Genomic DNA, 20,654 nt, shown 5'->3' with positions numbered 1-20,654 from the left:
GAATTGGCCACCTTCCCTCTGTTCACCCAGCTCCCCCCCTGAAATGGGCACCTAAAATACAGGCACATCTGCTCACAAATGAAGCACTGTTGGAGCCTTTCCATTATCTACCACATGGGAGCAGGATTAGGTTCACTGTCAGTTTTGGGGAACATGAAAGGGATAAAGAAGCATGAATTATGCATAACAGAATTGCACCCTACTGTTTCTTAAGACATACAAGATGTTTCAGTCCCATTGTCATCTTAGCACACTCTTGGAGAAAATGCTTCACACAGCCAGAGGCAGTACTCAGACTGTAGCAGGACTCATCCAAGACTCCTGATACAGCACCATATTGACATTCTTCTGCTAGTGACGTATGTTTCATGTTGTTAAAGATCTGGCAGCGTGTAACAGTTTGTTAGACTGGCTAAGACTGCATGAAATGTTGTAAGAAATAAACTGAGTAGGGAAGAATTTATTAGAAAACTGTTAAAATCTGAGCGAGCTTTTTTCTGCATCTTCTTTTTGATTATTTTCATTGCAGCTAATGGAAGGAAAAAGAGTATTAAACTAGCAATCTGACCACAACCCTCACATGCCTTTGGTTTAGACCTAAACTCTTCCAGGCAGTAATACAATCTTTTAATACCAGACCCAGTTTAGAGGGTCTAAATTGGTAAGAACTAACTTTTTATGAAAGGCTTTGGACAGTGCTTGGCATGACAGAAAAAGCCCGTATGTTTCTCCCAGGGACAACTGCGGGTTATTCACGAGTTATCCCACTAAGTCTCTTCACACGCCGTGGAACAGCTCGGAGATTTGAGTCATTCGGCCCAGGGATGACTTTTACGTGGCCACCGAGAGCCTGAGGGTGACGGGACCTTCGGGTGCGTGGCCCCTTTGCTGGCGGAGAGCCCTCGGCACACGGCGCCCGTCCTACCCCACTCGCCGGGAGCCCGGCGTTCACTCCGCAGCGGGGACAGCCCCCTCCTCGCACCACCCCTCCCTGCCACTTTTTGGCCAGAGTGGAGACGGCGCGGCCGGTAGCTCAGGGAGGGCCCGGGCACGGCTCCCACCCCTTCCCCCGGGCCCCCTTCCCCCGGCCCCCGGCGCGGAGAGCGGGGCGCTCCCGGCGCTGCAGCCCCCGGCGGCGGCTCCCGCGGCGGGCGGGCGGGGCGGTGCGAGGCGCGGTGCAGCGCGGCGGCGGCCGCGGGGGAGCGCGGCTGCGGCAGCCCCCGCCTGCCACTGGGGCACGGCCGTGCTGGACGAGGGGAGTGCGCGGCGGTCCCGGCCCGGGAGCTCCGCACCTCTGCTGAGTTCGGCCGGCCCAGAAGGGCAGCCGAAAGTTCAGCATGCAGGAAGTTTGGAGGCAGCTCGGAGAGTAGCGCGACGGCGGTGACCGCTGCTTCGCGTGCTCTGGGGTTCTGCTTTTTTCCTTTTTTTTTTTTTTTTTTGGCGGGGATCGTGCCTTTTTTTTCCCCCCTGCATACAGCTCCCCCAAACACACAAGCAACCCTCAACAACCAAAAAAAGTCCGGTAAGGGGGAAGAGAACACGAGTGAGGGAAGCACCCTCGGCGGGAGAGCCCGTTTCTTCGCAGAGGCACGGTCCCGCTCGCAGCTGGTCCCAATGCAACTGCTCATCCTCCTCCTGCTCTACGCCGTCGTCTGTGCGAACTTCTGCAGCCGTCAGGGCACCACCGCCCCTGCCCAGAGCGGATCTATAAAAGCCCTGCGGGCTTCCAACATCAGGCGAGATGGTAAGTGTCCTGCTGCTTTATTTATTCCCAAGGGCTACTGTCGCGGGGGATGCCCTGAGCGCGCCCCGGGGCTGCCGTTCCCCTGTCCCGGGAGCGAGGGCCGTGTCCCGAGAGGACGACGGGGGTCGGTCTAGGTGGGGTCCCGTTCCGGGGGGGATCGGCCAGGGCGTGGGGGTCCAGGAGCGTGTGGCCAGGTGGCAGGAGGGAGATGTGGGTTGAGGGGGCGGCTCTGCCCGGCGGCTGCATCTCCGGGCGGTCCCAAACTTCTCGAGGCAACTTCGAGGAGGTTTCCCGGGAGTCGGCGGAACCTCCAGCATCTCCTCCGGGCTGCGGGCGGCACCTCGCCCCCGACAACGCGGAGTGCTCGGTCCCGGCTGACCAGGCGGGCCCCGCCGGGCGTCCCTCAGCACCCGCGGCCCGTGTGCCTGTGATGTGCCGGCGGCGGGGCAGAGCGGGGCGAGCGCCGGCTCCGGGGCGGCTCCGGCCGCACAGGCGCCGCTGCGGGGGCTCTCAGGGGCCGGGTGTGCGGGGCGCCGCCGTCGCCCCAGGGCTCCTTGGCGGGAGCGGGATCGTCTCCCGGCCCTGCCACAGCCTCGCCGCCTTCGGCTCCTGTAAGGGCTGTCGGCGTGCTGCTCTCCTGGGTAGGGGACTTTATCGACCGGAGGGTCTGAGCCCAGGGCTCGATGCTCCTCTGGCTCTGCTGGACACTGCCCCACCAGGACTGGCCTCGTCCCTTGTGATGCCCGGGGATGGTGAGCACGCAGCAGGGCTGCAGCGAGCCCTCGGACACCACCCGCCCCGTAGGAAGGGTGTTTTCAGCCTGAACTCCGGTGCGGTTCCCTCCGGGAGCTGCCGGCAGAGGATGTCCTGGACAGCACAGCCGAGGTGCTGCCCAGGGTCTGGAGCGCAGCAGTGCGGGACGCAGGTGCCTCGAGTGAACGTGGCCGTGTGCTGTGGCCCCACGGGGAATGAATGGGGAGACTGCATAAAAACAGCGCTGCTGCACTTCACCTCTAGGATCCACGATTATCAGTTTGGGAAAAGTGATGAGCCTCTGGCCTCGGAGCAGCCTGATGTGTTCCAGCCTCACGTGGGAGAACCTGCTTTTGCACGTTGCCATGTACCTTGTTACATGGCGAAATGCAAAAATGCATCTTGAAAATGAACACAGTTAACATCAGTCTTCTTGTTAACATCTTCCAGTTGACAGCATTTATATATTCTATAAACCCTTTTCAAAACCCCAGTCACTTGAGCCATTTCCAAGACTGTATTTGCCAGTGTTTATTTTCCAGCATGTATACAATGCATGTAATGGGTATACAGTTGATTTGGGAAGATGTTTTTGTTTAAAGTTTGGAGCCATATTGAACTTAATAATATTTTGTATGCCTTTCCTAGTCACTGAAAGAAGACTTAGAGAAGGTGGAGGATTTTTTTCTTAGAACTGAAATGTTAAGTCAGGAAACAGGACAGAATTGCAGTTCCTTCTGATACAGAAATCAGATTTATTCTCATTAAAAAAAAAGTATGTGTTCATAATAAAAGTATATATTTGTTATTTCTGTTTCATTCTTTAAAACTATTTTGTGTTTTATCAAGCTTCATGACTTGTTAGCCTGCCATCTTAAACTTCATAGAAGAACTGAGACCATCTCTGAACTAAGCTAAGCAAGCTTCCGTCCAACTCAAACTTCAAACAAGCTTTTTCTTTGAAAACTTACATACTTAGAACATCAAAATGTGTGTTACACTGATCTTCTCTGTATAGTCAATGAAGAAATCATTAACCCCTAATATAAATAAAGTTTTCATGCTAATGGCAGTATGATGGATGTTTTACTCCTGTGGTGTAAATTGCTTCTTGGAGTGATGAAGAGAACAAGCATCTGAAATTATTAGTTAATTGCTCTCTTCCTAGTTGTGATCATTCAACATTGTGATTAAACTTTGTACCTTTAAAATTACCTGAGGCAACCTATAGTGGGTGATCTTCATGGGTACCAGGTGGACTAATACTGGGGCTGTTGGAAAGTGGCAGATCTATATGTAATTACATCCTACTTTTCATCTTTGCTGGGACATGTGCTAGTGAGCCCTGCAGCCTACAGTGAAAAGTGCCCCTGCTGAAGTCAGACACTTCTGCAGTTCTTGAATGGATGTTATGGACATTCTGAGGAGGTCACAGACTTTGATGAAGGCTAGCATGCTGCAGGCTTGCTCTCTCCCTGTGCTTGGGAATCCTGTTGCTTTCTCTCTGCAAAGGACCATGAGTTCTTGTGTGACCAGTGGAGCTGGGTGTGGGGTTGCAACATTTAAAGCAGATCAGTTGCTGATCCCCCTGATTTTAGTCAAATGAAACTGTTGCTTGAGTTCCTTGAATGAGGATCTATATTTGTGCAGCCAGAGGTTTTGAGCAGTATTCCAAATGTTGAATGCATGTGATGAGCTTACAAGCAAACTGTTTAGACCATGGTTGGCTGTAGGCCACTAATAGTATTTCTGTCTTTCGTAATTCGCAGTGGTGTTTTTGTGTTGTTTTGGTCTGAAGCAATGATATGGAACAGCATGAAAGACATGTGAGTTGCATTGCTGAGTCAGACAGTATTTTTTGCTTTGTAAATATTTGCAGACATGACAACACAGAATGGGATCTGAGAGCACACAATGCATTGGGGTAAATGTCTTCCAACAGTCTTTCTCAAAACACACAGCAAGCATAAAAAGTTTAATGTTATGTTCTGGGTTGATGATCATGATTATTGGGTTGTGAAATTAAAAGAGATACTGAAGAGAAAACAAGGCCCATTCAGCTTCAAAAAATATCTTGGCAAGTGCAAGACCACCTGCACATTTTATTAATTTTTTTTTTTTTTTTAACTTCAGTTTTCAGTTGCTTCCAAGCAGGATAAACTCTGCATACACAGAGTTTAATATGGAGGCTTCTTCTTGCTTCTGGCCAAAACAAACCTTTGCAGTGTGCATGATTCAATATTGCCTTTCTTCTTCCAGACTAAAAGAAGTTGGCCTATTTGTAATTGCTCTTACTTAAGACTGAAGTTGTTCTGATAAGAATCTATAGATGAGGGCAGCACATACAAAAAATTGCCATTTAATGCTTACCAAATCTAACCAGACTGTACTTTCTGCTGAAGATACTAAGAATATAAATAACCTGCTTACAAGACATCCTCTTGTCCTAGTGGAAGGACGGTCATTGATGACTCAGCAGTCCAGTGTAGCACTAATCAATTTTTTAAAGTGTCCTGGAGGTGCCAGCAACATTTATAGCACAAGTACTGCTGTTCACTTAGAGCGTTTATTAATGCTATTAAGTACTTTGAAGTTCATCAGAATAACACACAGGTCTTCCAGATGCCTCCATTGTTCTGTTTTGACTCAGTTTCCCAGTTTGCAGTTTGGAGGTAGTACTGCCTAATTACAAGAAGTCTGATGTTTTGTTTCTCTTATTTTTGTTGTTTATGTGTACTTGGAGATGAAAAGTGGGAGATAACAACTGCTAAATAATATTAATTACTATATAATCTCTATCTGAAACATCACATGCTTTTTCTTATCTGTGATTGAACAAACATCTGTGTAGTCTAGGAAAGTATGCCTAGTCTGTATCTTCAGGCTAAGCGTCACCATACATATTTTAAACTTCAAACTCCAGAGTTTAAAGAAAAGACACAACAGACAGCATAGTGTCAAATCATTTTAGTATATAAACAACTGAAAGACATGGAATCAGTATCTTCTGATGTGGATTTGAAACCATAACATCAGATGACTGGAGATAAGATTCTGCACTCTTGTGGTTTTCATTATGAATCCAGAAAAAAAGGAATTTTCAAACTTTGATTTGCTTGTGCACCACTAAAATACAAAGGAAAAACTGTACTATATCGTTCTGGGGAACTGCCAGTAGCTTTTTGGCTCCTTAAGGGCCAGTCCAAATGGATGTGTGCCATTAACTCTGTCCTCTTCTTGCCTGTATTGGCTGATGCCTAATCACAGGGAAAAGTATATGGTGATTTGGGCAGTATTCTCTCACCAAATAAGTGTTAAGTGTCTGCTCTTGGGAGAAGATGGTGCTGTTTTCTGGTTTTGGGTTGTTTGATTGGTTGGTATTTTAAAGAGGGTGGGTTTAGATTAGGTGCTTTAACGTCCCTTCCAACCCAAGCCATTCTGTGATTCTATGATTTTATGGTATTGGGAGAAGTTCTTTACTGTGGATGTGGTGAGGCACTGGTACAGGTTGCCCAGAGAGGCCTGCTCAAGGGGTTTCATCAAGCTAATCTAATGCAAAGTGTCCCTGCTCTTGACAGAGGGATTGAAACTAGATGACCCTCAAGGTTCCTTTCAACCCGAACCATTCTGCGATTCTATGATTTTATGTTTCCATGATTCTATGAAATGTCTCTGGTATCAGTAGTAGTATAGAACATCAGTTTTGGAATGAACTTACTGAGTTCTTTTATAATAGGCTCGTATACATTTTTTAGAGGACTCTGGTAACATAAAATTGTGTCAACTGTAAAATGGAAAAAATAAATTGGGTTTTATAGCCTTCATTTCCCCGTTTTCTAGATTTTATATAGAAGTGTGTATTTCAGGCTTCATCAGTTTAAAAAAAAGTCTTACTAATTTCCCTGCAGTAATGCACTTTGGTCTACAATTATCTGACTTTGATGATGTCTCTTATCTGTATAATTAACAGTTTGGGCTGAAATATCAAAGGATATTGCATGAGAATTCCAACCCTGACTCAGCAGCAAGCAGCATAGAGGAATTCTCTAAAGGAACTTGAAATATGTTTTATCAGGCAGATGTATATCATGTAGTGGAAGTCACTGTAAATTCTTCAGTCTCTTGAAACTTCTTGGTTTTTGTTTGGGGCTTTTTTAAGTATTAGTATGAAGCTGAATTAGGCCAGCTAATTTGTAAATGGCCTGAGGAAAAAACTTGATAATTGTATTGCTTTGATTTGTAGAAACTGAACAGTGCTGAAAATCTAAAATAATGTGGGGAGTTCTTTTCCACTGTCATGCCACGGAAATGTTGTGTTTTATAAAACATCTAGGGATAGGCATACATAGAAAATTCACAGGGGATCATTAGTACAGTAATAATTATCATGTGCTTTACTTCAACCATCTTCATAATTCCTTTAAAGTTAAGGGGTTCAAGTCATACAAGACGGTGTAATAAGAAAGCTGGAATAGCTTATATGTAAATGAGGTGAGAAAAAACCCTATATTTTATGATGAACCAAGAGAACCAAGTATTTGCAAAATTAGGAATTGTAGAATTGTTTAGGTTGGAAAAGACCTTCAAGATCATCAAGCCCAGCTGTTAACTCAGCACTCATACAGTTGGCCTTGGGCCATCGATCCAGCCTGTCCAGATCCCTCTGCAGAGCCTTCCTACCCTGCAGGAAACCAACACTCCTGCCCAGCTTGGTTTTATCTGCAGACTGGCTGAGGGTGCATTCTCTCCTCTCATCCAGGTCATCGATAAAGATATTAAACAGGACTGCCCCCAGTACTGATCTCTGTTGAACTGACTTGTGAGCAGCTGCCAGCTGGATGTAACTCCATTCAGCACCACTCTCTGGACTCAGACAATTGGGCAGTCTTTTATCCAGGAAATAGTGCACCCGTCCAAGCCATGAGCATCTGGTTTCTCCAGGATAATTCTGTGGGATATGGTGTCAGAAGCTTTACTAAAGTGTCTTGGGTCTGGCTGAGATGGAGTTAATTTTCCCCACAGAAGCCTTCACAGTGCTGTGGTTTGCACTGGTATTTAGAAAGGTGTTGATGACACAGCAGTGTCGTGGCTACTGCTGAGCAGTGCTGGCACAGCATCAGTGCTGTGTCTCTAGCATTCTGTCCCCATCAAGTGGCTGGGAGTGGAAAAGGTCCGGAAGGGGACATAACTAAGCCCAAATTAACCAAAGGAGTATTCCATACCGTATCACATCAGCTCAGATAGTAAAGTTAAGGGAGGGAGGAGGAATGGCAGGCATTCGTTATTTTACAATGTTTGCCTTCCAGAGCGATTACTACATGTGTTGAAACTCTGCTTCCTGGGATGTGGCTGGATACCACTCCCTGATGGAAAGTAGAGAATAAAGTTTTTTCTCTATGCACACCAAACTTCAGCTTTTTTTTGCTTTAGTAAACTGCCTTATCTCAACCTACCAGTTATTTTCCATCTTCTCTCCCCTCTCCTGCTGGGAAGGGGAGAGATAGAGAGGCTTGATGGGCACTTGTTGTCCAGCCAAGGTCAACCCACTACATAAAGTCCAGGCAGACAACATCCACAGCTGTTTTCCCTCTTCCACTGAGTGGGTCATCTGGTCACAGAAGATCAAGTTGGTCAAGTCAGGACCTGCCTTTCCTAAAGCCATGCTGACTGGGCCTGATCCTCTGGTTGTCTTGCATGTTCTGTGTGAAGACACTCTGTTGATGAGCTGTTCTATGACTTTTCCTGGCACCAGGGTCAGGCTGACAGGCCTATATATCTGTGTATCCTCCTCCTGTCCATTCTCGTAGATGGGTGTCACATTTCCTGACCTCCAGTTAACTGAACCTTCTGGATTTGCTAGCACTGTTGGTAAATGGTGGAAAGTGGCTTGGTGACACTTCTGCCAGCTCTCTCAGGACCCTTAGGTGGATCTGACCATTTCCTCTTGGATTGTGGGGGCTTCATTCTGCTCCCTGTCCCTCTCTTCCAGCACAGGAGGCTGGAGACCCAAAGAAAAGTGGTTTTACTATCAAAGCCTGAGGCAAAGAAGGTTAAGTACCTTCAGCTTTTCTACAGGCTTTGTTGCTATGCTTTTGTCAGTTGTATTTAGTCTATCAAAATAAAAAAAAAGTATATATATCATAGGCAAGAGTCTTTTGTACATGCCTTTGCAGAATATAATTTGTATCTTTAGAATATTGTCTAGTATAGCAAAATAGATATTTACCTATCACAGAATCACAAAATATGTTGATTTGGAAGGGACCAAGAATGATCATTGAGTCCAGCTCTAAGCCCTGCACAGGATATCCCCAGAAGTCACACTGTATGCCTGAGAGCATTGTCCAAATGATTGTACGGAATGCATAAATTAAGGACAGAAGTACAAGGAAGTGAGATTAAGCACACTTGATATAGTTGGTTCCAAATCAGCATTAAAATAATAAAAATATTGTACCTGGGAATTTTTTTTTAGAGTACAAAAAAAGCCCCCATACCCCAGGTTGAATATAATTTTTTGAAGTTCTAGTTGAACAGTGAACTATTAGACCAATATTTGAACCTAACTATTAGTTAAGATCTTTGCATGATTTTGGTAGCTATGTAATTTATGGAATTTGGGTTGAAACCAGTTATGTTTAATAATGTCAGGTTTTCAGGTTGCTAGTTGAAATTCTGAAAGAAATTTTCACATTATTAAAATTTTTATTAATTAAAAAGGAACTTATTAGGAAAAGGATTATCAAGGCAGAAATTTGTTGAACAAAATAATATACAAATTAACTACAATGTATTTCTGTCACTCCTTCTTTAGACTGTGTTTAGATTACGTAAAAGGAATATAGCCACAAATGTATATTATTTATACAGTAAGAAACTCCTTTGGGGAGCTGTAAATTAGAAGGACAGGGAATGGCTTTTATTTCATAACTCTAATATACTATATGTACAAAAGATACAGCAGGAATTAATGTGTTTTATGCTCCAGTCTTTTCCTATGGATCATCTTGCTAATACTAAAATATATCTGCAGCAAATTACAGACTGATCTCTTTAAAAACAAAATATCTTGCAGGACTGGCACTCAACGCAGGGTAGGCATTTACATGTGATACCAGAGTCCCAAAGGCCTCAAAATACCATCTCCTTGTTGTCTCCAGAGCAGTAATTGCAATTTCTTGAGGTCAGTTCCAACCTCAGCCATTCCACAATGGCATCTACCACAGCTGAGAGAGGAGTGGTGATGGGTAGAACACATTGGTCCTAAGAAGTAGAGCTTGCCTTTCCCATCTCTTCCATCCTGCTCCTCCTTTTTCCCACTCTCTGCTTCCCCCATGTGCAGCAGTAGCAGGAACATGGAGTCCGGTCCTTTACATCTCTGGGGCCAGCTATGCCCGTTTTCCTTGTCATCCTCCTCCATTCCTCATGTAGCTGCACTCAGTTTTGCTTACCCATCTGAGAAACCTTGGGTTAACTCTCAAAGTTTGTAGCATGATCCCAACCCTAGAGAATGGCTGCCCTGGCTTGCTTGGGCTTTTGTGCACTTACAGGGATTAGACATCAAGATATTAAAGGAATCCTAAGAAATACTATGAAGGCTCTGTGTTGGCATTCTCTGTAGTAAGAATTTGCCCACTAATGCAGGGAAATTTAGTAGTAATCTTTTAGTCAGTTGATTCAAGCTGTAAAGAATTGCCTCCAAAATCCCTGCTATTGTATTTATGAGGTTGATTACCTTATAGCATATTTTGGATAAAAGAGAGCACTTATATCACTGCTTCTGGTGAGGTTCTCTTGGCTAAAGTACTGGATTGCATATGTTGTTTGGCACTTTGTTTCAAATCAGTCTCCTGTTTACAAAGCTAAGGAAGTGTCCTGTTTACAGTGTGAAACTGGTGATACTTTCTTTTGGGAGTTTTGGTTTGGCTCTAATATTTTTGGTAGTGAAAAAATCCTACATGATCTCAAGCTTCCTGTTGTAGTTGAGTAATCTTCAGTTTCATGTTTCCTTTTTGATCTGTATCCCATGCTGTGAAGGCCAACATTCCATATTTCTGCTTTGGCAGTTAGAGCTCTGCGTATCTGGAGATGGTGGAGGAGGACACACTTTTACCTTCTGATCAAACTTCCTGCCAATGTATTTTAGCCCTGCTTTGCCTTGGGACTTGATGATATTGAGACTCTGTAAAACTATTCATTAAACACTAGGTCTATGAAGAACTTGAAAAATAGCCATCTTGACTTTTCTTGCAAGACAATGACAAAACTTCCATCAGCGCTTCTTGTGGAAACACCTGGCACATAGTTCACATGAATTAATACAGGATAAAATAAAATGCTTAGAAATTCAGTGATGAGTTTGTAATAAAATCAAAGACTCACAGAAATGTTTAGTTTGAAAAAGACCCTACGATTGAGTCCAACCATAAACACAGTACTGCCAAGCCCACCACTAAACCATATCCCTTAGTGTCACATCTACACATCTTTTAAATCGTCTAGGTCTAGTGCCTCAAACGCTTCCCTGGGTAGCCTGTTCCAGTGTTTGACAACCCCTTCAGTGAACAAATCTTTCCTAATATCAAATTAGAACCTCACTTGGTGCTGCTTGATGACATTTGCTCTTGTCCTATTGCTTGTTATTTGGGGGATCAAACCCCACTTGGCTACACCCTCCTTTCAGGCAGTTGGAGAGAGTAATAAGGTCCCCCTGAGCTTCCTTTTCTCCAGGATGAACATCCCCAGTTCCCTTGGCCACTCCTCATCAGAGTTGTAGTCCAGACCCTTCCCCAGCTTCGTTTCTTTTTGGATGTGCCTCAGCACCTCACTTTCTTTCTTGTAGTAAGGGGCTTGTGTAGGTAAGATTTACAATACTCACAGTTAAGATGTTCTGTTAGTGTCCATACACTGAGAAAAACCAGACAAATCCTTTGCAGTGATAGAGACAGAGGGGTAACTGATGTATTAAAAAAAAAAATGCCCTAAGGTATATTACCGTGTCCCGCAGCCATAGGAAGGAGAAGATCCAGCAGGCAGGAACTGTGCAGCAAGATTGATTTATTTAATTATTTTACAAACTCTTTTATAGACTTTTTTCTTCATAGTCTAATTGGACAAAGGATCAGCCACCTCTTGGGGTGATTGGCTAAAATCCTAAAACATCCATTGTCAAAATATTTTTCTACCGTACTATAAACAAGACTTTTCAAAGTTGCAGGTGTTTGGTTGTTCACATAACTCTGATACCTCTTCTGTGAGAGAGAAAAATCTCTCACGGGCTTAGAAAATAGCAAGAAAATCCTTGCTAGCAGCATTTTTGTATCCACACTGATGTAGTTACAGATTGTGTAGCAAAAATACAGAACAAAGCCTTGTATTCAAATGTCTGCTTTCTTTTTCTCCTATACTGACTACCTGATGTGTCACACACAGGATATCCTACAAGTGACTTCAGCTGCAGTACATTTCTAAACAAGGCCGTAAGGAAACCTGTCAGTATTTTTCAGTGTCTTGCATTGTTTCTGTTTGTTTTTTAAAGAGTTTCCAAATGTAATATGCGTGGGTTTCTGTTATTGTTTCTTTTTGGATCAGTTGCAAAAGATTTTTCTCATAGTTGAATGTATTTGTAATCTGATGTGACTCACGAAAAAAGTGGATTGAGGACAAAGGAGAGACGCAGACTGGTTAGAGAGAAGGAATAAAAATAGCTACAGAGAATGTTGATCACCGGAAGTACTGTGGGATCTGGACACCCTTTATGTACTGTTCTGCCCTTAATTTTTCAGCCAATTTTCTCGAAAGATAAATCCTTTGCCTTAACAAACCAGTGGCAGTAATGCTGAGTGAGAACAGCAAGTAGGTGGTGATAATGCCTTGAGATTCTTTGTGGAGATGGACTAACACAGCTTCTTAATCGCAATACCACAGCAGGGATAATCACTGATAGGAGAAATTTCACTCACACATCCAGATGTCAGTAAAAGGGTTTAAGACCTCCTTGCAGAAGCCTACAGAGAATCTGCTGCTTTGAAACTGATAGAAAGCCCCAAAGTTAGGGCACTGTTTCTCTTAGTGGATCAGGTTGTAGGTCTGTTCCCTTGCTCCATTAGTCACATTCACGTTGCTTTGTTAGGTTTCTGAATGTTTGGCAGTCGGCACAGGGGGATGCTGCTTTGCTTCGTCACTATCCATATGGTGTGACATGGGGTTCCCAAACCCCCAGGTATGCATGTTATCACTGTTAACTCTAGAAAGATTTCTTTGAAGTCGTGAGAAGGTGAAAGGGATTCTTTGCTTCTTTCATCCTCCTAATAGAAGAGAACTGTTCTATACCTCAATAGGGTTGGTTTTATTTTTGTTTGGAAATAACACTTGTCACCCAGGAGAGCTTAATGATATGGCATGCATTTCTCACCAGTTTCTGTCATTTATAAGATCCTGGAAAATCAAACTCTTCTTTTAAACCGAATATAAAACTTGCATCACATAGCAGTGATCTGGCTGATCCTAGTACGTGTGGTCTGCTGTTACATAATTAGCATGTGCAAACATTTGAACCTCCAGAGTCAGTTCTCTGATGGTGTACACCCTGTTAACTCTGCAGTATACTTAGGGTGTCTTGAGTGGGGCCTCTGAGAGATGGCTGCAGTGACAACCCCACCGTTGCAGCACCCTTGAGTAATGTTGAAGTGTCTTGGGTCTGTCCTTGGACCTGCATGGCAAAGCCCCATCTCCGTACATACAGCCTGCCTCCCAACAGACTTCAGGAAACAAGTAATTCCCTTGGCCACATGACAACATGGAAACAAGCATCACTGCAGAAATAAACTTGTTTGCACTCTAGAGGAACCTCATGCTACACTCTAGCATGCATCTGGGGACTGATCCTGCACCTGTGTTGTTCCCACACTGGCAAGCAAAGGAGGCTGAGAAGTGGATTATCATGGCTGTTCAGCCTGCTCTTTCCCCAGTCTCCTGACTGGTCACAGCACAAGATTTTCCTGGGCAGTGTTCATGCATTTGACAATATTTTCCTGCAGGCAATATCACTATATGTAAATATCTTTAGTTTCACTGTAGGGGTTGAGCCCTGGCAGCTTGGAGAGGCAGAAGTGCCACCCACAGCCACTGTTGCATGTGGGAGATCGTACCAGGGTGCAGCCATCCTTAAAATGCTGTGGCCTTGCCGTCTGTGCTGTCCTGCCTCCTGTCTACTTTCCTTCTCAGAGCTGCCACTGTTTTTGCAGACTGAGAGCTGTGTGACGCACTGAGGTAAAATAACAGGGCACATGAATAGCCAGTTTTGGGGAACAAAGAATTACACAAAATGACAGTGTGATGTCCTGTATAAAAATCAAATATCTTGGTTTTCACATGCTTGCCTGAATATGATTTCAGTGGCACGGGAGTTAAATAGCAGTCTCTTCTCCAGAGAAACCCCAGAATAAAACAGGGAAAGCTATTATTCTGGTGTTGTAACTTTGCACTTTTGTTCCCTGGGTTTGGTTTCATCTAGTGCATAGGGAGGTAGAGGAAGGTCACAAAAAAGAAATCATAATGACTTGATATGTCAGTTCAGTTTATTTTTTTGAAGAATGACTTTAAAGGCTTTTTTATCAATGTGTGCAGGATATTTTTCACTGTTTGCAGGACCTCCCTTTTATTTTTGTACGGGGATCTTGTCTCAGGATTTGTCTCCAATGACTATGCCATTTCCTGATTCTCCTGCTGTCTTTTGTGCCATCGCCAGCCCTTGCAGGACCTAAAGTTAAACCTTGTCGGGCAGATTGCTTTTAAAGCTTACCTTACGCAAGGGAAAAAAAGTGTCACCTGTTTTTCTTATCAGAAGTGAGACAGAATGTATTTGTATCTATGCTTTTGCAGTGAACTGATTGCAAATTTAAGTACATGTTGTTGTAGTTTTGACAATGAATTCCTAGCATATCATTTTCAAAAAGTTATTTGAAGGTACCTTCAAAGGTATTTGGCCAACCCAGAACAAAAATACTGTGAGCTGACTTTTTCTTTCTAGGGAGGTGCCCAGACTAGTTACCTAATGCAACTTCTGCTTCCCTTCTGTTTTCATGGGTGAGAGAGAAGCATTTCCTTTGGTTGTTCATTATAAATCAGTATTGTCGATTTTTTTATTTTCATTTTACATTCACCATGGCTAAAGCAAAGCCTGTTCTTAAGAGACAAACCACCGTGAACTCCACAGTATTATCATTATCTTGCTGACTTGCTGTTCTTGCCAGTTCAAAATTGCTTAAAATTGCCAGATAAAACAGAGGATCTGATGCCAGCATGTGAAACCAGGCAGTTTTCTAAACTGGTTTTGACAGAGGTTCCTGTGCAGCCAGCAGCAGCTGGCAAAGCTTTTCACAGAGCGTGAGTGGGCCTGGTGAAAGAGCCGACGTGAAGAAACCCAGAGAGCTCCCACTGGGGACTTGGCTGAACCTCTGTCAGAGAGTTCCATATGACATGCAAGATACACTGTGCTTCTTTATGATGGATACTAACAAGGAGTTCTTGCCCATGATGATTGATGAGTAATTTCACATGGAATGTCCAATTTCTCCTGCACATATGCAAAGCATTTCTGTTAAAAAGCTGGTAAATTTTGACTGTCTGATGCTGTCATCTGATGCCCAGAAAAAGAAAATTGAGAATAGACTGGCAGTACTCAAAGCTGAAGATTTCTAGAACTTGTCAAATCCCCACATATTCTATATTCAAAACAAAGTACTGCTCTCACAAACTTTTCCCTAAATATATGCTTTTAAAAGAAAGCAAAGGAAAGCAGTCAGAAAGAAAGAAAGCATCAGAGACATTTTCATGTCAGTTTTTGCCAGGACAAAAAAAAAAAAAAGCTGTCAGATCACTAAACATGTGGGTTTAACTTGAAACATACTTTTTAAAAGAAATTCAAAATCACATTAGGTACAAAGTTGAATTGACTATGCAGCCTTGTTAAATGTTCAAAATAAAGAAAACAGAAGAACCAAACGTGTAGGGGTTTTTTGTTGTTGTTATGGTGGTGAATTTTTGTTGGGTTTTTTTTGTTGTTGTTGTTGGTTGGTTGTGTTTGTTTTTGTTTTTTGTTAGATGCATTTTAGGGCCAGACACAGCAGGAGTAAAGGGTGAAATCATGCATGTTCAGCCAGGTGCATCACCAGCTATGTCCTGAGTGTCAGAGGGAAGATGAGGAAGCAGCTGCAGACCTGCCTCACTTTCCCAAATAATGTTCCCCTTGGGTGTACAAACAGTGCAGTAGAAGGGGAGGTCATTGTAAATAATGAGTTGGATAGTTTGCTAAGACTCCTCCTTGCTCCCTGCTGAAGTAACTGCTCCAAGTCTTGCGGGTGAATGTGGAAGGGCATTCCCTTGTTTCAGTGTGCACAGGATGGAGCTCCCTCCTGCCTCCCTGCCGTGTCTGTATAACTGAAGACACGGTTTAGCCCTGTGTCAGCAAGCAATCTGATACCTTGCTGGATTTGACTTTTCACAGTTCCTCCATGTGGTACTGAAGTTCTTACCAAGAAAAAGATGCCCCTGCTCATTTCAGGGTGGTTGGACTAGATGATCTTCAGAAGTCCCTTCCAACCAATTTATGGATATATGATTCTCTGAAAAACAAATGATGTGTTCAGACTCTGTATTCCTCACTGAGCTGTGTGGGAGAGACAGTCCATGTGCACCTCATGTGAGGTATATTTTGTGCATCTTTTTGTCAATGCGTGCCATTTTTGCTTCCTGTGGAAAATGGACACTAAGTGTAGATCCTGTCTTCACCTTGTTCCCAAGACTGGTAATAATACAATTTTAAACATTGTGTGATTGTGTTCAGTTTGTAAAAAAGTAATTTATTGTAATTTTGAACTTATTAATATAGTGTGATTTCAGCTGCTGCTCACCTCTTAATAATGAGGGGTAAATAAAATGCTAATCTGTTTTACAGTTTTTGTGTTGAGAAAGTTCAGGTACTCAGATAACTTAATTAGCACTAATTTTCCCAGTACACTGATTAATTTCTGAAATTTGTCAGTTTTTAGACATCTTTGCTGAAAGTAGTCAAACTGTAATGAAGCTGGTATTGCCACTGTGGCTTGAAGTCTGTCTTTTCAGTATTAACCGGTATCTTTACATTCACACTCTGTGAATCCATATTTGACTTTTAGTAGAGAAGAGAAGGAATAGTGTATAAAACAATCATGGTTTTTCTCCCTTGTGGTTGGCAGAGGAGAAAGGAATATTACAGAACACATGAGAGGGAATGTCTTCATGCGTGCTCCTGTCTAGATCTGGTGTGTGAATCCTGTCCTGTATGCAAAGAAACATTTGACTGAGGAATACAGTATCTAGCATTGTGTCTTGTAAATCCATCAGGATCACTCAGTCAATACTGGGGCAGCAGCTGATACTGTCTAATTTTAAATATAAATTATGAGTTGCTCTTTTACAATCTGTATTATCCTTCAGTAGTTACTGTCTCTGTCCCTATGATTATTCTGGTAATTTCTTAACTGGAAAAATGAATACCTCAGACAGCTCCTCACAAAGAAATCCTCTGCTGCAACATGATTCAGGCTTGCATTTATCATGCCACTGCTGGGGGTATTAAATGGAAGTCTTAGGGATTCTCTAGAGTTCTCTGGTTTCTAGTGCTCTCAAGGATCTAGTTTTAAGACCTTAATCAAATTCTGCCACCTTCTCCCATATCCTGTTTGTCTAAGAGAGGTGGTTTCTGTGCCTGTGTGCATAGCAGGTAGCCTGTATGGAAAGGTAATCAAACACCACGCAGTCTTGCTTGATTCTAGTGCAAATATCTGTTTCCATAGAGCATTACAAAGATAATATGCAGTCTCTATGCTGTAACATTTGCGTTTTTTCCTTTGTCTCTTCCTGCCGGAACAGTTTCAGAATAATCCTTTTCTGTTTTCCTCTGTTTTGCAAAGAATTCCTGCTATGGACCAAGCGACATTATCAGACAGTGAGAAAGTTTATATGTCACATACAGTTAGGATTTCTCTCGAATAAGTGCAAAGTTTTATAGATTCATTTCATTTCAAAACCCCTGGTAGTATGCATGGATTTAAGCTGATGCTGATCTCTCAGGAGCTGGGACTTAACTCCGAATTCAGGTGTCAAAATGGTATATTTTTGTTAACCCTACAACCTCCTATTTAAAATCTATGCAGGACTTTTTATTGTTCTGAAAGACATTGAAAAGGAGGTCATGCTTTTTTGCTTCTACAGTTTTAAAGTTATCTGGACATAAAACTTCTATGCTACAAAAATAAATGTGTTGTTCTTAGATATAATATCAGTTTATATTTCAATTAAAATCTTTCTAATCCTATGATGTTTTGAAGAATTGATATCATATGATCTTGATGAAATTAGTAGCTAGAAATTAGTCTGTTTACTTTTTCTGTATTGTTTACATTTGTTGCATTGAAAACTGAATGGTGGTGGTGCTGCTACACTCTGGAGATTATTCTGCACAAATCTCCATAAAATCTGCAAACTTTTCTTTGTGATTAAATATGAATATATATTTTTTAACATAGGGCTCAATTGTGTAATAAAAACATTCTTAATAAAAAAATGCATGCTATCTAGTTTGAAAAAGAAACCCATTTAAAATCATGGCAGCTTATTTGAAGATGTGAGCAAAATGTAATACTTTGCAAAATGTAAGACATGGTGTTGGATATCTGCAAAATGCTTTCATTGAGATCTGTCAAATTCTACTTGAAATATTGCTGTTTTCTTAATTATGTATGGAATTGAAGAACTATTTTTATCTCTTGAGGTCAGCTCAAGTTTTGGAACCATAGCACAGTGGGATGCAGTTCATTAAATATCAGTATGGACCACATTTACAGTAGATTGAATAATGGTGTTGGCTTTTTTTTTTTTTCCAAAATCTACAGTCTTCAATTGCTACTGTACAGAAATTTTGCTTTCATTATTCCTGGTTTCAATTTACCTGACAGTTGTAGAGTGAATACTCATTTTTCATTTTGTCCAGTTCCCTCAAAATTGAGAAATCAGTTTGGGCTTATAAAAGTCCCCAAACCAAACAGATCACAAACAGAACGACTAGTTTTCTCGTCCAGTCCATAAGTAAAAAACAAATATATGAAGTCAGTGCTGCAGAGAAAAACATCCAAAATAAAAACAGGAACACACCTGAACAGATTCTTTCAAAAATATTTAAATTTTTGTTTTATTTTGAGGCCTATGAATCATTTCAGAAACAGGGCTGCTTTTGTGTGAATAGGAGCCATGGGAGTTGACTAATAGGTAGATTTTCTATGTTTACTAAGTCAAACATGTTATGATACTTCTTTTTCTGATACTTTTAACACAATTAGGTAGTTCTGTAAAACTAAGAACTATTTAAAGTGCTGGGATATACACATTTTAATTGAATTCTGATTTCTGTCTAAATGGGGCTTGATGCAAACCGTAGTCAAAATAACTTTCATTATTATGAATATATTCTCTGACATCTTAAAAATCATAAATTTCAGGCTGCACAGTACATGTATGATGAGACAAAATAGCTTTAAATACTATCAATCATAGTTCATCTTCTTGGGGAGCAGAATTAATTGATCTTATGCTAGGTTATATTTAATTGCAGACAGTGTGTTCTTGATGGTGGTGTCTTTAAATATTCTTTTAAAACAAGCAATCTTGAAAATTAAAAATGAAAACTCAGAATAAAATTAAAGATATAAACATAGGTTTCCTACCAGTACCTTTAGAACCCAGCTGAAATCTCAGATGTGATTCAGTCCATCTGCCCAGCTCCATAGTAGATCAGAAATTATGTCATGAAGTCAGTCACTTTATTTCAGGTCCTGGCTGCAGGTTTTTGAAAAGTGTGTGTGTGTGTGTGTGTGTGTGTGTGTGTATGTACAGCCATCTGTATGTACGTGTTGGTTTGCCTTGTGCTTTAGGGATTCATACACATTTACATTTAGATTCAGTCTGCCTTACCCTTTAAATGAGGCTGAAATGCAACTGGTAGAGAAAAGTTCATTTTAAAAGACTTTGGTGGTTTGAAAAATGGGGCATCTTGCTAAAGCTTCCCTTATAATTGAGGGGGAGAGAGGGACACCTGCAGAGAACTGCTCATCCCATTTGTTTTAGATGTCCACCTTCAGGTGGGATGAATTACCTTCTGCATATGTCTTTTTGCACTCAACACAGAGCAAGTCTAGGGCAAGTAGGTCACTAGCACAGCAAGCTCACAAAAGTACCTAAAAATGTTCCAGTTTTTATTACTGTCTGAGAAATGTGGTTTGAATCTTCTTAATCTCTTTGAAACGCTGCATCTTTAGGATAAGGTTAAAGATTTCTTTAGAGTGATGAGCAATGGCGTTACACTCGTTATTTCTGACTAGCAAGTCATAACAGTCCATTACTCTGGGAAATGTGAGCTTCAAGAATAAATGTTCACTACCACTGCTTTTGGGATAAAATGGGGAGAGTGACACTACTGTTGGAATAAGAGGAGATTTAGGATTAGATTTGGTTTCTCTTTTTGTTTTTTTTTTCCCCCCCCAGGATCCCAGGCAGTTATTTAATAGACTTAGGCCAGCATATACTTGAGAAGATCTTATGTTAGCAATTTTTTATGTGTACAGAGGTCAGCTGAGATTAATATGTCTCACTCCTGCCAGCTGGTTTAGACCTCATAATGGCATTAGGGTCTGACTCATGGAGAATGAATTTGCCAGAGGTTTCTGGCAGGGTCTGAAATCACTGCTTGTAAGGAAGCAGCTCTTGGCAACACCTGGTTGAAGGTACATAGTCACAAAAGTTGAACCAGGAGTTGCTGCAGAGTTGCAAGTACTGAAGGGAAAAGGGATTGATTGAATGCTGCAAAGAACATCATAAATCTTGTGGTAACATTCGTAGGAAGATACTTTGGGTGTGGGCTGGTTGCATGAACGTGTAAGTGCAGACATGAATTTACATTTTTTGAGCCCAGGAGCTCTCTACCTTCGGAATCTTTTCAGTCGTGTTTGTCTCACTGCCCAACTAGCTCTTTCCCTTTCCCTCTCCTCACTCATCCTGACTAAACCCACTCAGGCATAATGCTGTCTGAAAGATCTGTGTCTGCAGATCTCCTCTCTGGGGC

At 42.2% G+C, this 20,654-nt stretch overlaps 1 protein-coding gene across 4 annotated transcripts in view; it reads left to right on the top strand.

Annotated features, from left to right (window-relative positions):
• Nucleotides 1–1,226: 1,226 nt before the first annotated feature.
• PDGFD (platelet derived growth factor D) overlaps nt 1,227–20,654 on the top strand; it is a 144,183-nt gene continuing 124,755 nt past the window's right edge. For all 4 annotated transcript variants that reach the window (XM_082277510.1, XM_082277508.1, XM_082277509.1 and 1 more), the window contains exon 1: nt 1,227–1,744. In XM_082277510.1, coding sequence (XP_082133636.1) covers nt 1,615–1,744 — 130 coding nt within the window. In that variant the 5' untranslated portion in view covers nt 1,227–1,614. The remainder of the gene's footprint in view (nt 1,745–20,654) is intronic.

Source organism: Coloeus monedula (genome assembly GCF_965178545.1).
Source record: "Coloeus monedula genome assembly, chromosome: 3".
Taxonomy (NCBI): Eukaryota; Metazoa; Chordata; class Aves; order Passeriformes; family Corvidae; genus Coloeus; species Coloeus monedula.
The sequence above is the reverse complement of the archived record's forward strand: the minus strand, read 5'-3'. Positions and strand labels throughout refer to the sequence as shown.